The sequence below is a fragment of the Oncorhynchus gorbuscha genome, linkage group LG04 (genome assembly GCF_021184085.1).
Source record: "Oncorhynchus gorbuscha isolate QuinsamMale2020 ecotype Even-year linkage group LG04, OgorEven_v1.0, whole genome shotgun sequence".
Classification (NCBI taxonomy): Eukaryota; Metazoa; Chordata; class Actinopteri; order Salmoniformes; family Salmonidae; genus Oncorhynchus; species Oncorhynchus gorbuscha.
Genome location: NC_060176.1, coordinates 40389555 through 40405730, shown reverse-complemented (window position 1 = coordinate 40405730; position 16176 = coordinate 40389555). Strand labels below are relative to the sequence as shown.

Here is a 16176-nt window from a genome sequence, read left to right as displayed (position 1 = left end):
TGGGTTCGAACCCAGAGTCTCACTGTGATGCAGTGCCTTAGACCACCGCACCACCCGGGAGGCCGTGACATGGATTCCTTTTGCGTCCCTTTGATATTTTATGTAGAAATTATGCACCAATATTGAATTTCCATTTTTATTTTAAAAGCATGTTATATTCAAATGAAGTGCACTTGAATATAGACCTCATTCAATAAGAATTCAATCAATCAGATGGTTTATGTAATTAAAGGATTGCTAAAGTGCAAAATTAAGCATTTTCAACCCACTTAATCCAAAAAATGTCTCCAAGTTTCACCATCTATGTAAAAGCCTAGTTATTCTGCTGCTTTGACAAAGTCATTTCAGAATATTATTGTTCAAATTCAGATTAGTGATGCATTTACGTCTGTCCTTCATTTTAAAGTATAAACCAATTTACACCTTTAAAATAATGTACCATTCCACCAAGATAAATTATTCACAGCAGGTTACATCCTTTGGGTCTTCTGAACAGCATGGTGGAAAAGGAAGTCAGTCTTCTCTCTTTTGTTGGTCTATTTATAATTGTTCAGTCTAGCAAAACTTAAATTTGATTATATTTTCATTATATGTGGAACATACAGTATGTACAGTTGAAGTCAGAAGTTTACATACACTTAGGTTGGAGTCATTAAAACTTCCAACTTCAACCGTACATATTACCTCAGCCTCCACCATATCCCTGCACATTGATATGGTACTGAACTGACCTTGTATATACAGTTGAAGTCAGAGGTTTACATACAATTAGGTTGGAGTCATTAAAACTAGTTTTTCAACCACTCCCCACATTTCTTGTTAACAAAATATAGTTTTGGCAAGTCAGTTAGGACATCTACTTTGTGCATGACATAAGTAATTTTTCCTACAACTGTTTACAGAAAGATTATTTCACTTATAATTCACTGTATCACAATTCCAGTGGGTCAGAAGTTACATACACTAAGTTGACTGTGCCTTTAAACAGCCTGGGAAATTCCAGAAAATTATGTCATGGCTCTAGAAGTTTCTGATAGGCTAATTGACATAATTTGAGTCAATTGGAGGTGTACCTGTGGATGTATTTCAAGGCCTACCTTCAAACTCAGTGCCTCTTTGCTTGACATCATGGGAAAATCAAAAGAAATCAGCCAAGAAAAAAAATGTAGACCCCCACAAGTCGGGTTCATCCTTGGGAGCAATTTCCAAACGCTTGAAGGTACCACATTCATCTGTACAAACAATAGTTAGCAAGTATAAACACCATGGGACCACGCAGCCGTCATACCACTCAGGAAGGAGGCACATTCTGTCCCTGAGAGATGAACGTGCAAATCAATCCCAGAACAACAGCAAAGGACCTGAGGGAAGATGCTGAGGGAAACAGGTACCACAGTAAAACGAGTCCTATATCGAGATAACCTGAAAGGCCGCTCAGCAAGGAAGAAGCCACTGCTCTAAAACCGCCATAAAAAAAGCCAGACTACGGTTTGCAACTGCACATGGGAACAAAGATTGTACTTTTGGGAGAAATGTCCACTGCTCTGATGAAACAAAAATATAACTGTTAGGCCATAATGACCATTGTTATATTTGCAAGAAAAATGGGGAGGCTTGCAAGCCGAAGAATACCATCCCAACCATGAAGCACGGTGGTGGCAGAATCATGTTGTGGGGGTGCTTTGCTGCAGGAGGGACCGGGGCACTTCACAAAATAGATGGCATCATGAGGTAGGAAAATTATGTGGATATATTGAAGCAACATCTCAAGACATCAGTCAGGAAGTTAAAGCTTGGTCGCAAATGGGTCTTCCAAATGGACAATGACCCAAGCATAATTACAAAGTTGTGGCAAAATGGATTAAAGATAACAAAGTCATGGTATTGGAGTGGCCATCACAAAGCCCTGACTTCAATCCTGTAGAACATTTGTGGGCAGAACTGAAAAAGTGTGTGCGAGCAAGGAGGCCTACAAACCTGACTTAGTTACACCAGCTCTGTCAGGAGGAATGGGCCAACATTCACCAAACTTATTGTGGGAAGCTGGTGGAAGGCTACCCGAAACATTTGACCAAAGTTAAACAATTTAAAGGCAATGCTACCAAATACTAATTGAGTGTATGTAAACCTCTGACCGACTGGGAATGTGATGAAAGAAATAAAAGCTGAAATAAATAATTCCCTCTACTATTATTCTGACATGTCACGTTCTTAAAATAAAGTGGTGATCCTAACTGACCTAAGAAAGGGAATTTTTACTAGGATTAAATGTCAGCAATTTTGAAAAACTAGAGTTTAAATGTATTTGGCTAAGGTGTATGTAAACATCAACTTCAACTGTATAATTTCTTATTTCATTAACACTATGTGGTCACATGCTTTTCACCACATGAGTAGTAAATGTCCGATTTTTACCTAAGACTTCAACTCTGTTTTGTCAACTCTGTCAGAGGCCCAACGGCAACTTTATCGGTGTGATATTATGTGAGTTTATTTGTACAAGGGATGCTTAAACAATGAGAAAATGTTGGATTTATCTGTAACATGCTTTTAATAGTGAGGAAGTTACATAAGTGTCCGTAACAGGGTTGACAGACATTGTCGTACAAATGCAAATAAACGGCTCTTAGTTCATAGGATGTTTTATGCCTGAGATGGGAAACAGTGTTTTTATGTAGACTAAACCATATTTGATGGACTAGACTATATTTATGGTTGTACAGTTATCTCAAATAAAACTGTGAAGGACCTTACTCTGCGTTACTCTGGACCCTGATCTCTCTTTTGACCAACATATTAAGAATATTTCAAGGACAGCTTATTTCCATCCTCGTAACAGTGTAAAAAGAAGTTACTTTTTGTCCAAAAAGAACAATCTGGCCTTAAATGGTAATGTACTCTTATCTCCACCCGGCACAGCCAGAAGAGGACTGGCCACCCATCAGAGCCTGGTTCCTCTCTAGGTTTCTTCCTAGGTTCCTGCCTTTCTAGCGAGTTTGTCCGAGCCATCGTGCTTCTAGATCTGTATTGCTTGCTGTTTGGGGTTTCTGTATAACACTGTGACATCTGCTGATGTAAAAATGGCTTTATAAATCAATTTGATTGATTGATTGATCTTCCATGCAATTGAATGTTGAAAGGAGATATATTTTAAAGTTCATTTCTTAAAAGTTTGCATGTCCAAAAGGCACCCATTTCATGGAACGACCCATCTACACTGTACCATCCTTCTATAGAATTATAAAGTATCTGTCACAGCTGTGCTATACACAACCTTGACAAAAACAGTTGAATACAAAATGACTTCAATGCCATCACTGAATGGATGGATGCCCTTGAGTTCACTGTCAGCATGGTAAATGACAAGTTCTAAAGCCATCCGTTCAGAGCAGATGTGTCCACCTTTTGCATCTCATTTCTGAAAGGCTACAAATGCAGGCCAAACTTTATCTCGTTATAGTGGGGAGTAGCTTCATCACCTGACTTTAGGGTTTTAAAGGCACTATGCCGAAAGTAAAGGAACCCTACAACACATGCAAAACCACATAGATGTGCTTATGTCAAAAGTATATATGGACTGCATTACTGTATGAAAAGTCATCCATTCGTATCACAGACAACATTTTGACAGGACAGTTCATGATTATTTGAAAAACAGAACTAAAACGATGCAAAACGTGCAAAAACCTGTCAAGAAAACGCTGATTAACAGCAAATACATTTTTTTACAGAACATATCAAGCTTTAACAATCACACAAAAAAATGACCCTACATAATAGATAGCACAATGATGTGGTAGCAACATGCACAAACTTACCATAAAAATTGGCCTGATCAACTTTAACAAGTGAGAATAGGAAAAAAAAAGTCAGCCCAGAAAAGGAAAAAAGCCAATAGAGTCAGAAAGGAACACATGCGTGCCATGTAAGAGAGCACAACCACACAACAACCACCAAACAATCACCACCATGTCTATTCCAGCATAGGGGTCATTCCACCAATTTGAAGCCTTTTGAGAAGTGTAATGTTTGATTTCACACAATTTTAACATTCTGTCATAAAGAGCACATCATTATGTGGTTGAATAAATCAATTTAAAAAAGGTTGAATAAATCAATTTAAAAAAATACTATAGTAAGTGTCTATTAAGTTCCAAATAAGGTAACAAGGTTGAACGTAACAGGGTTGATGATTTCTCCTTAAATCATCCATAAATCCCTTTGTGATGGGGGAATGGAAGCTTGTTGTGTGCAACAAAGAGTGGCAAGCTTCACAATAAAAAATGTAAAAATTGGTATAACATTTCTAGCCTGTCTATCTATGGGTAACAGGGTTGACGTGTTATGCTCGACCCGCTCAGTTTTCCACCACAAAACACCAGTAAATGGCCAAAAAGAGTAGAACCAGCTCACCTACTTGTACTCTATGATTTGACTATTAGATGGTTTCTTTAGAAATAAATATAAAAAAATGTATAGTTTCACCATCTTAAAAGATAATTCAGTTGTAAGTTACAGGGTTGACCTTAAAATGAGGGACGGACATAAATAAATCACTAATCATGAAATAAATAATAATCTTCAGAAATTAACTTGTCAAAGCAACAAAATAACTAGGGCTTTACAATGATGGTGACACTTCGATCAATTTTGAGACGAAGTGGGTTACAATCTTCCTGGAAGTGATACAGGGTTGATGGAAGGACATGTCAAAATGCTGAATATTGGCACCTTAGCAAGCCTTTATTCATATAAAAACCTTGGATTAAATTTACTCTGTGCATCTTATCTTTTGTGTCCAACAATCCCTGGTTCCTCTCTGTGTCTGGTCAAGAGAGGAGGGGGAGGGCCCCTCCGAAGGAACATCTGGCAGAACGGCCAGAATAAATGTGACCAGATTCTGGAAACTAGACAAATATGACAAGTAACCACTACACAAGGAGAGCCGTTTGAGCGTAATTTTAAAACAAAATCAAAATACGTTTTTTTTTTGACAGAAATGCCTTCTCGAACATGTGAACTTTCATGTGCCTTAATAACAAACTTGTATGCCATCTGTAAATACGAATACATTTCATATTTTTCGTATGTTAAATTACGAGCCTTGTTGGTTAAGCCACAGAAAAAGCGGGGAAACCTTCCCACTAGTCATGATTGGCTGAGATAATGAATAGGCTGGACATGCCAAGAGAGGACTTTGGATTGGTCTGCCATATTGAAGGCGTCTGTCTATTTGAGCTCGTCAGTCTGTGTTGGTAATCCTGTCAAACGCGGCAATTTTTTAAAATTGTGTAGTGGAGCTGCATAAATTTTGAAATCAGTGGAATTAGAGTAAGATAACTAAAGAGATGGTGAAAACACCCGTCTCCGGATTACATCTTCAAACTAAGGGCAACCCGTGGTATGGCATTCCTGACAGGAAGATGCGTCCATGATGCATGTTGATGTATGCTGGTAAGATAGCTAGCTACATATTCATATATTACACATTTCTAATTTTGACAGAAAGTGGTTTCATTTCAAGCTAAAGTGTACTGTTAGCTAGCTAGCTAACACTAGCTGGCTGGCTCCCTAGTTGACGCTATTATTTGTTTCCCAGAGCTGTTTGCTTTTCTAGTTAGAGACTAATGTTAGCTAGCTAACATTGGACCTGGTTGGTTAGCTCCCAGCACTGTGACATTGTTGCCATTTTGTTCATTGTTGTTTAACTAGCTAACATTAGCTGGCTTGCTCGTTAGCTAACGTTACGTGGTGTGTGTGGTCTTAAACAATGTTTACCTAGTTAGGTTCATTGTTTACCTAGCTAGCTAGCTATACGTCTTAACTTCTTCGAGATAGGGGGCGCTCTTTTAATTTTTGGATAAAAAACGTTCCCGTTTTAAACAAGATATTATGTCACGAAAAGATGCTCAACTATGCATGTAATTGACAGCTTTGGAATGAAAAAACTCTGACGTTTCCAAAACTGCAAAGATATGATCTGTGAGTGCCCCAGAACTAATGCTACAGGCGAAACCAAGATGAAGTGTGAGCCTGCCCTTTCTGTCGTTTCTCCAAGGTGTCTGCAGCATTGTGACGTATTTGTAGGCATATCATTGGAAGATTGACCATAAGAGACTACATTTACCAGGTGTCCGCCCGGTGCCCTGTGTCGAAATTATTACGTAATCTCTAGGTCCATGCGCGTTCCATTTCTTCAGAAGACAAAGGCAACTGCCACGAAGGATTTATCATTGATAGATATGTGAAAAACACCTTGAGGATTGATTCTAAACATCGTTTGCCATGTTTCTGTCAATATTATGGAGTTAATTTTGAAAAGAAGTTCGCGTTTTAATGACTTCATTTTCGTTTTTTTCTTACCCAAACGTGATGAAGAAAACGGAGCGATTTGTCAACACAAATAATATTTTTGTAAAAACTGAACTGAGTCTCCTCATTGAAAACATCTGAAGTTCTTCAAAGGTAAATTATTTTATTTGAATGCTTTTCTGGTTTTTGTGAAAATGTTGCCTGCTGAATGCTAACACTAAATGCTACGCTAGCTATCAATAGTTATCAATACTGTTACACAAATGCTTGTTTTGCTATGGTTGAGAAGCATATTTTTGAAAATCTGAGATGACAGTGTTGTTAACAAAAGGCTAAGCTTGAGAACTAGCATATTGATTTCATTTCATTTGCGATTTTCATGAATAGTTAACGTTGTGTTATGCGAATGAGCTTGCGGATAGATTTACACAATCCTGGATACAGGTTTTTTTCGTAGCTAAACGTGACGCAGAAAACGGAGCGATTTGTCCTAAACAAATCATCTTTCAGGAAAAACTGAACATTTGCTATCTAACTGAGAGTCTCCTCATTGAAAACATCCAAAGTTCTTCAAAGGTAAATTATTTTATTTGAATGCTTTTCTGTTTTTGTAAAAATGTTGCCTGCTGAATGCTAATGCTAAATGCTATGCTAAATGCTACACTAGCTATCAATACTGTTACACAAATGCTTGTTTTGCTATGGTTGAGAAGCATATTTTGAAAATCTGAGATGACAGTGTTGTTAACAAAAGGCTAAGCTTGAGAGCTAGCATATTGATTTAATTTCATTTGCGATTTTCATGAAAAGTTAACGTTGCGTTATGGTAATGGGCTTGAGGCTGTAGTCACAATCCCGGATCCGGGATGGCTCGATGCAAGAAGTTAAGCTAAAGTGTACTGTTAGCTAGCTAGCTAATGTTAGCTGGCTGGCTCCTTAGCGGACGTTACTATTCATTCCCCAGAGCTGTTTGCTTTCTAGTTAGAGTCTAATGTTAGGCATTGTTGGCACTTTGTTCATTGTTGTTTAACTAGCTAACGTTAGCTGGCTGGGTCGTTAGCTAACGTTACATGACGTGTGTAAAATACCCGTTGAATATGGCCGGTGTCAGTAAACATTGCAAAAAAGCGTAATGAAATTGATGCCAACAGAGCTGGTTAGGCTGTTTTCATGTTATCCAGAGGTAAACATATCATCGGCCAGAGCATCACGTGTGCACTCCAGCTGCACTGGAGAAACTATTACACTCAACTGAACGACTTGATTAGTTTAGTGTTAGCTAGCTACATAGCTGTCTTTGCTGTCTTCGTATCATCGTATCCAAGATAATTGTGTTGTTTAGGTTTAGAGTGTGTAGTCTTAGAGTGATTATCTTAATTTACCGAGGTTAGCTAGCCATTTACCGAGGTTAGCTAGCCAGCTATTTGTCGTCCTTAACGTAGGTGACTCTGCTAGCTAGCCAACGCTAGCCAACGTCTTCTGTATAGAACTCAACTACCCGGTCGCATTCACAGGTAGTATCACATTTTCACTTCATTTCATTACAGTACAACGGTTTGATTTGTTTGATCGTAGCTAGCTACTTAGCTAGCTACATAGCCGTCTTTGTATCAAAGATAATTGTGAAGTCTAGAGCGATTTTCTAGGTTCGCTAGCCATCTATTGTCGTTCTTTTAACGCAACGTAACGTAAACAACACTGCTAGCTAGCCTGCTAGCCCCGAATAGCAACACTGCAGAAACTATTACACTCAACGGAACGACTTGATTAGTGTAGTGTCAACAACGCACCCACTGCCAGCTGGCCTACTTCAGCAGTACTGTATCATTTTAATCATTTTAGTCAATATGATTCTTGCTACGTAGCTTAACTTTCTGAACATTCGAGACGTGTAGTCCACTTGTCATTCCAATCTCCTTTGCATTAGCGTAGCCTCTTCTGTAGCCTGTCAACTATGTGTCTGTTTATCCCTGTTCTCTCCTCTCTGCACAGACCATACAAACGCTCCTCACCGCGTGGCCGCGGCCATCCTACTCTGGTGGTCCCAGCGCGCACGACCCACGTGGAGTTCCAGGTCTCCGGTAGCCTCTGGAACTGCCAATCTGCGGTCAACAAGGCAGAGTTCATCTCAGCCTATGCCTCCCTCCAGTCCCTCGACTTCTTGGCACTGACGGAAACATGGATCACCACAGACAACACTGCTACTCCTACTGCTCTCTCTTCGTCCGCCCACGTGTTCTCGCACACCCCGAGAGCGTCTGGTCAGCGGGGTGGTGGCACCGGGATCCTCATCTCTCCCAAGTGGTCATTCTCTCTTTCTCCCCTTACCCATCTGTCTATCGCCTCCTTTGAATTCCATGCTGTCACAGTTACTAGCCCTTTCAAGCTTAACATCCTTATCATTTATCGCCCTCCAGGTTCCCTCGGAGAGTTCATCAATGAGCTTGATGCCTTGATAAGCTCCTTTCCTGAGGACGGCTCACCTCTCACAGTTCTGGGCGACTTTAACCTCCCCACGTCTACCTTTGACTCTTTCCTCTCTACCTCCTTCTTTCCACTCCTCTCCTCTTTTGACCTCACCCTCTCACCTTCCCCCTACTCACAAGGCAGGCAATACGCTCGACCTCATCTTTACTAGATGCTGTTCTTCCACTAACCTCATTGCAACTCCCCTCCAAGTCTCCGACCACTGCCTTGTATCCTTTTCCCTCTCGCTCTCATCCAACACCTCCCACACTGCCCCTACTCGGATGGTATCGCGCCGTCCCAACCTTCGCTCTCTCTCCCCCGCTACTCTCTCCTCTTCCATCCTATCATCTCTTCCCTCCGCTCAAACCTTCTCCCACCTATCTCCTGATTCTGCCTCCTCAACCCTCCTCTCCTCCCTCTCTGCATCCCTTGACTCTCTATGTCCCCTATCCTCCAGGCCGGCTCGGTCCTCCCCTCCCGCTCCGTGGCTCGATGACTCATTGCGAGCTCACAGAACAGGGCTCCGGGCAGCCGAGCAGAAATGGAGGAAATTTTCGCCTCCCTGCGGACCTGGCATCCTTTCACTCCCTCCTCTCTACATTTTCCTCCTCTGTCTCTGCTGCTAAAGCCACTTTCTACCACGCTAAATTCCAAGCATCTGCCTCTAACCCTAGGAAGCTCTTTGCCACCTTCTCCCTCCCTCCTGAATCCTCCGCCCCCCTCCTCCCTCTCTGCAGATGACTTCGTCAACCATTTTGAAAAGAAGGTCGACGACATCCGATCCTCGTTTGCTAAGTCAAACGACACCGCTGGTTCTGCTCACACTGCCCTACCCTGTGCTCTGACCTCTTTCTCCCCTCTCTCTCCAGATGAAATCTCGCGTCTTGTGACGGCCGGCCGCCCAACAACCTGCCCGCTTGACCCTATCCCCTCCTCTCTTCTCCAGACCATTTCCGGAGACCTTCTCCCTTACCTCACCTCGCTCATCAACTCATCCCTGACCGCTGGCTACGTCCCTTCCGTCTTCAAGAGAGCGAGAGTTGCACCCCTTCTGAAAAAACCTACACTCGATCCCTCCGATGTCAACAATTACAGACCAGTATCCCTTCTTTCTTTTCTCTCCAAAACTCTTGAACGTGCCGTCCTTGGCCAGCTCTCCCGCTATCTCTCTCTGAATGACCTACCGTCGACGTGGAGAATGACGGAGAGGATATCGTCAAGATAGACAAAAACAAAAATGTTCAGCGCTCAGAACATCATTAAACGCCGACCGGTACTCAAATGCCTCTAAACGCCGCGCTGATAGATGGTAAGCGTTACGAAGGTCCAACTTAGTAAAGCACCTGGCTCCCTGCAGAATCTCGAAGGCTGATGACATGCGGATTTGATCCAAATCAGTCAGGTTTCAAGACTAGTCATTCAACTGAGACTGCTCTCCTCTGTATCACGGAGGCGCTCCGCACTGCTAAAGCTAACTCTCTCTCCTCTGCTCTCATCCTTCTAGATCTATCGGCTGCCTTCGATACTGTGAACCATCAGATCCTCCTCTCCACCCTCTCCGAGTTGGGCATCTCCGGTGCGGCCCACGCTTGGATTGCGTCCTACCTGACAGGTCGCTCCTACCAGGTGGCGTGGCGAGAATCTGTCTCCTCACCACGCGCTCTCACCACTGGTGTCCCCCAGGGCTCTGTTCTTGGCCCTCTCCTATTCTCGCTATACACCAAGTCACTTGGCTCTGTCATAACCTCACATGGTCTCTCTTATCATTGCTATGCAGACGACACACAATTAATCTTCTCCTTTCCCCCTTCTGATGACCAGGTGGCGAATCGCATCTCTGCATGTCTGGCAGACATATCAGTGTGGATGACGGATCACCACCTCAAGCTGAACCTCGGCAAGACGGAGCTGCTCTTCCTCCCGGGGAAGGACTGCCCGTTCCATGATCTCGCCATCACGGTTGACAACTCCATTGTGTCCTCCTCCCAGAGCGCCAAGAACCTTGGCGTGATCCTGGACAACACCCTGTCGTTCTCAACCAACATCAAGGCGGTGGCCCGTTCCTGTAGGTTCATGCTCTACAACATCCGCAGAGTACGACCCTGCCTCACACAGGAAGCGGCGCAGGTCCTCATCCAGGCACTTGTCATCTCCCGTCTGGATTACTGCAACTCGCTGTTGGCTGGGCTCCCTGCCTGTGCCATTAAACCCCTTCAACTCATCCAGAACGCCGCAGCCCGTCTGGTGTTCAACCTTCCCAAGTTCTCTCACGTCACCCCGCTCCTCCGCTCTCTCCACTGGCTTCCAGTTGAAGCTCGCATCCGCTACAAGACCATGGTGCTTGCCTACGGAGCTGTGAGGGGAACGGCACCTCAGTACCTCCAGGCTCTGATCAGGCCCTACACCCAAACAAGGGCACTGCGTTCATCCACCTCTGGCCTGCTCGCCTCCCTACCACTGAGGAAGTACAGCTCCCGCTCAGCCCAGTCAAAACTGTTCGCTGCCCTGGCCCCCCCAATGGTGGAACAAACTCCCTCACGACGCCAGGACAGCGGAGTCAATCACCACCTTCCGGAGACACCTGAAACCCCACCTCTTTAAGGAATACCTAGGATAGGATAAGTAATCCCTCTCACCCCACCCCCCCCCTAAGTTTTAGATGCACTATTGTTAAGTGACTGTCCCACTGGATGTCATAAGGTGAATGCACCAATTTGTAAGTCGCTCTGGATAAGAGCGTCTGCTAAATGACTTAAATGTAAATGTAAATGTAAATGGATAAAGCTAAGAGGGTGTGAATGAAGCTGAATGGGTGTAGGTAGACAAAGAGGAGCTCTTCACTAGATACCAAAACATTCAAAGGCGATTTTCTCAAAAGTGAGTTTACAAGTTCATCACCTTTCAAATAATTACTTTCCCATTGATCCTCAAATGCAGTGTATGATATACCATTTTGTAGCTCTGAGTCTCTACTTTTATCAAATGTCAAAAACACCATTTCACATTTTACTATATAAGACCGAATCCAGGTGGTGAGTCACATATGTTCTTTAAGTTAAGTTAGACGGAGCCAGTCACATGTGTAAACAGATCAAATTAATCATGTAGGTGTCACGCCCTGATCTGTCTCACATGTTTTTGTGCTCGTCTCCACCTCCCTCCAGGTATCGCCCATCTTCCCCATTATCCTCTGTGTATTTATACCTGTGTTCTCTGTTTGTCTGTTGCAAGTTCGTCTAGCTTACCAGCGTTTGTCCTGTCAGCTCCTGTTTTTTCCCAGCCTCTCTTTTTCCTCGCCTTCCTGGTTTTGACCCTCACCTGTCCCGTCTCTGTACCCACCTGCCTGACCACTCTGCCTGCCCCTGACCCTGCCTGCCGAACTGTACCCTTGCCCCAACTCTGGATTATTGACTCCTGCCTACCTTGACCTGTCTCTTGCCTGCCCCATAGACTATTAAACCATTGTTTATTCTACGTGTCTGCATCTGGGTCTTACCTTGATTCCTGATAATAGGTTTAGATAGCAGTATATAAGGCTTTATGTAAGGAATGCCCTTTAGAGCTCACTTCAGACTGGTACTTATGCATCTAAGCTTGACTGTGACCTCTTCAGCTCGCTGACAATAAAGAGTGATTAATTTAATACTGTCTTTGAGTGTCATATATAAGAATTTCCATAACATGGTATATATTAAAGGGCACTTCATTTAATATGACAGGCTTTAAAAATACATATATTGGTGCACAACATCTACTTCAAATATCAAATGGACGCAAAAGGCACTCATTTCGTGGAATGACCCATACAGCAGGTGCACTGTGAAATCTTTGACCCGGCAAAAGATGTAGCTAAACTCATACACAGCAGTGAAGAGTGAAGAAATAAAAACAAAACTCAGTCATCCCTCTCCTTCACCCTCGCCATATCTTCCCCAATCTCTTCTTCCTTCCTCCAATAATAGAACCCCCCATTCCCCTCTACATGAGACTTTATATCACCCCCACTTCCTCCCCACTAACCCCTTTATCAGACTCACCCATCCCTCTTCTCTAACCAACATAGAAGATATCGACCCTGCTCTCTCACTCTCTTCCCTCTCCCCCTGTTTCTCACCCATGCTGGCGATGATGCTGTGTACAGGCAGCCTGGAGGGGGCGTCATACAGCCCGGTCACCGGCAGGCCCTTCTTGTCTTTCTCCTCCTGTTTGAAGATGAACGAGGAGTTCTCTTCCTTGGTGATGTTGATGTAGTAGCAGGTGTCTGGGGCGGACATGATGTGGCGAGGACCTGGGTTCAGCAGGATGCTCTTGTTGTCTTCCCTCTTCACCCCGATCAGACACACACCATACCTGAGGGGAGATGGACTAGATACTTTATTGTCTGTTTGGTTAGAACAGAAATGATCCTTCTGGCTTTTTTCCAACACCCCCAGAGAAACGAAGAGTAGGCTCAGTCATCTGATATGTTGCAGTTTAATCCAGTGGTGTACAACTCTGGACCTCGAGGTCGCCTGCAGGCTATCCTGGTTTTGTCTTTCATACAGAGACTGATACATTCCTGGGTTACCAGGATAATCAGTAAGCCTGTCTACTCACTTTTTGTGTGCGTGGAAGGAGGCGTAGGTGAAACTCTTCCCGTCGTACTCCCCGAAGAACTTGCTGTCGCACAGGCGGATGTGGTAGACCTCGTTCCCAGAGCAACGTCCATACGTCCTCTGCCACTGCTCTGGCGACAGCTGGCCCTCCCTGTAGTCAAGGACAGAAGAAGTCGAGGAAACTCATTGTGGCCTTTATGTCCCAACGGGGATGAAGATGATTGAGCAATTAATTGACTCTCTCTGTAATAGCAAGCAGTACCTGAGAAGAGAGACTCAGTGGTCTTATACCTGACAACACATTGACCTGAGATGCTAAGACAATGTTAGACAGTGATGAACTACTAGCTATTATGAAGATAATCTGATACACTTTTCACAGTACAGTCTCCGCCTGAACCGTAATGTGCTGGCTCAGATATTTTATTTTCACAATGTCCTTTCCAGCACAGTTCCAGCAACTATGGTGTATGGATGTGTAAATTGGCCAGCACAGTACAGCTCAGAACGGCATTGTTCGCCTCAGTAGTGTGAAAAATATATGGTTCTTCTTCTTAATGTATGAAAAATGGCAGACTGAACGCTTTCAGACTGAATGCTTTTAGGGGTATTGATATACACTCTGGTTTGGCTCAGTTACCTCCACTCCCATGGCTTGATTTGCAACCCAGCACTTTCCCTTGAATAATTGCGCCATCTGGCCAAACAAATTGTTTCTGACCTTTTATGAGCTTGTACTCATCCATACCCTCCTTCTATTGTTCTTCTCTCTCTCTCTCTCGCTCGCTTCTCTCTCCCTTTCACATTTCCGCTTTTAATCTATCTGATGACTTCAGAGAAACATTTCCATCAAAATCTGTCACATAAAAATAAAATAGCCTATCCAAGTTTCCAATAAAGAGAATTATAATAGCTTTCCTGCTAAGTTAAACTGTGGCTATTATGACGGTGTTGAAGCTATCACCTCGGCTTGGTGTAGATGGAAGCACACTGAGAATTATGAGTGTGGAAGCACAAGGTAAACTCTATGGCAGTGCGGTAGCTTTCAGGAAGGAGACCATAATAGGGTAAGGCCTTTGGACAGTGCCACATTTGTTTGTTGTTGTTGTGGTTTCCTGGCACTTGTTTAGAAAGAAGGAAACCTCAATGTATAGGTTACAGTTTCACACATCAAAACCTGCACGTTATAATAATGGATTTGATTTGTATAGCACTTTCTCACAACCCCAAAGTCTGAGGTGTGTGGTTTCAATATTTATGGTTATTTGCAGTTTTCAGTGAGAATCATTAGTGTTTTAATGGGAAGTTAATGGGGTGTACTCACTGTCCTCTGGAGGTGTGCACCAGGAGTGTGACCAGTGTGGATGTGGCTGGACATACACAGTTCAGAGCCAGCATGGCATACTTGAATTCCTCCTCACAGACCACATGATCTAACAAATGAACCAGAATACTCTAAGTCAGAGCAAATAGGCGTTGTAAGGACTTGTTTTTTGTAAGGCTTGCAAATGAAGGAGACAGAAATTGAGAGAAAGAGTTGTGGGGAGGGAAGGAGCGACCAAATTAGAGATTAAGTGAAGCATGTGGGGATTTGGAGAATGGAGTGGAGAGAGAATGTAAGAGAAAGAGACAAAGGGAGACAGGGCGACAGAATAAAAGAGACAGGGAGACAGAATGAAAGAGACAGGGACAAAATGAAAGAGCGCTATTTGAGGTAAGCTCACCAGCAAACTTTACATGGAATTTGTTCTCTGGTTTGAGGATCTGGACGTACAGGGGGCAGTTTGGGGCAAAGTCCTTCACAGCCCAGGCTCTCAGTATGGTCTGGTGATCCTGCAGGAGAAAACAACATCCTTTACCATCTGACACTTCTGCCATTTCCACCGTCAATATTGTCATCATCCCTCAACCGTAAATATAATCCAGATTTTATGAGCCCTGAGAATTGGAGAGCTAGGCTGTAATGTGTGACCAATATGGGTATATAAATCCAATACATATTTTTCATTTTCTTTCCATTTCTGTCCATCTTGAAATAATCAGCTGATTGGAAAAGGAAAAGAGTACTTGAGCCACAGATCCAATCAGCACGATCTAACTGAGAGGGAGTTGGAGTGGAAATATTCAGTTCATTGCCATCGTAACTCTATTCATATTTGGACATGTGTTGAGTTATGACTGCATTGAGCTGAATATGAAGTCATGAATCTGATAATGAACTTACAGCAGCAGTGCGGTCCACCTCGTTCCTACTGCTTAGGATAAAACAGGCTTCTGCATCATCCATCCTGTAGGAAACACACTGTATTAACAGAAAACACACACACACAGCCAAGCCAAGCCAAGCCAAGGAAGCTTCAGACAGGTAATATTAGCGAGAACTACCTGTGAGAAAAGCTAATAGGCTAACAGCACCATGTTGTTGTAATGGGAACTGTACCATCACTGTATTTCTGTATCATCCTGAGTCATTTCATGTGTGAAAAGGGCAGAGCAGAGGGATGAGCTGCTGGAATTATGACTCAGTTTTCACTGAATGGCCAGGCAGCGCTGCAGTTGATAGAGGGTAAATTTCACTCCATCCCAGTTTTCCCTCAAGGGGACCAGCAGTATTACCACAACTCAAACCACCATTCCATAACATCCACTTTATGGCCACAATAAAAACTGGAGCGATACATTAGAACAGCTGCATATATCAAAGGATGCCTGTATTGTGTGATTGACAGGTCAGCCCGTGCCACTGCCAATACGTTATGGTGTTATGCTTATGAACTTGGCTGTTATGATGAGGATGAGC

At 43.2% G+C, this 16176-nt stretch overlaps 1 protein-coding gene across 1 annotated transcript in view; it reads right to left on the bottom strand.

Annotated features, from left to right (window-relative positions):
- The window catches only part of LOC124034061 (potassium channel subfamily T member 1-like), an 83125-nt gene that overhangs the window by 28470 nt on the left and 38479 nt on the right, over positions 1–16176 (bottom strand). The window contains 5 exon segments of the mRNA XM_046346772.1: positions 12896–13131; positions 13378–13527; positions 14701–14809; positions 15101–15209; positions 15601–15664. Of these exon segments, the coding sequence (XP_046202728.1) occupies positions 12896–13131; positions 13378–13527; positions 14701–14809; positions 15101–15209; positions 15601–15664 (668 nt within the window).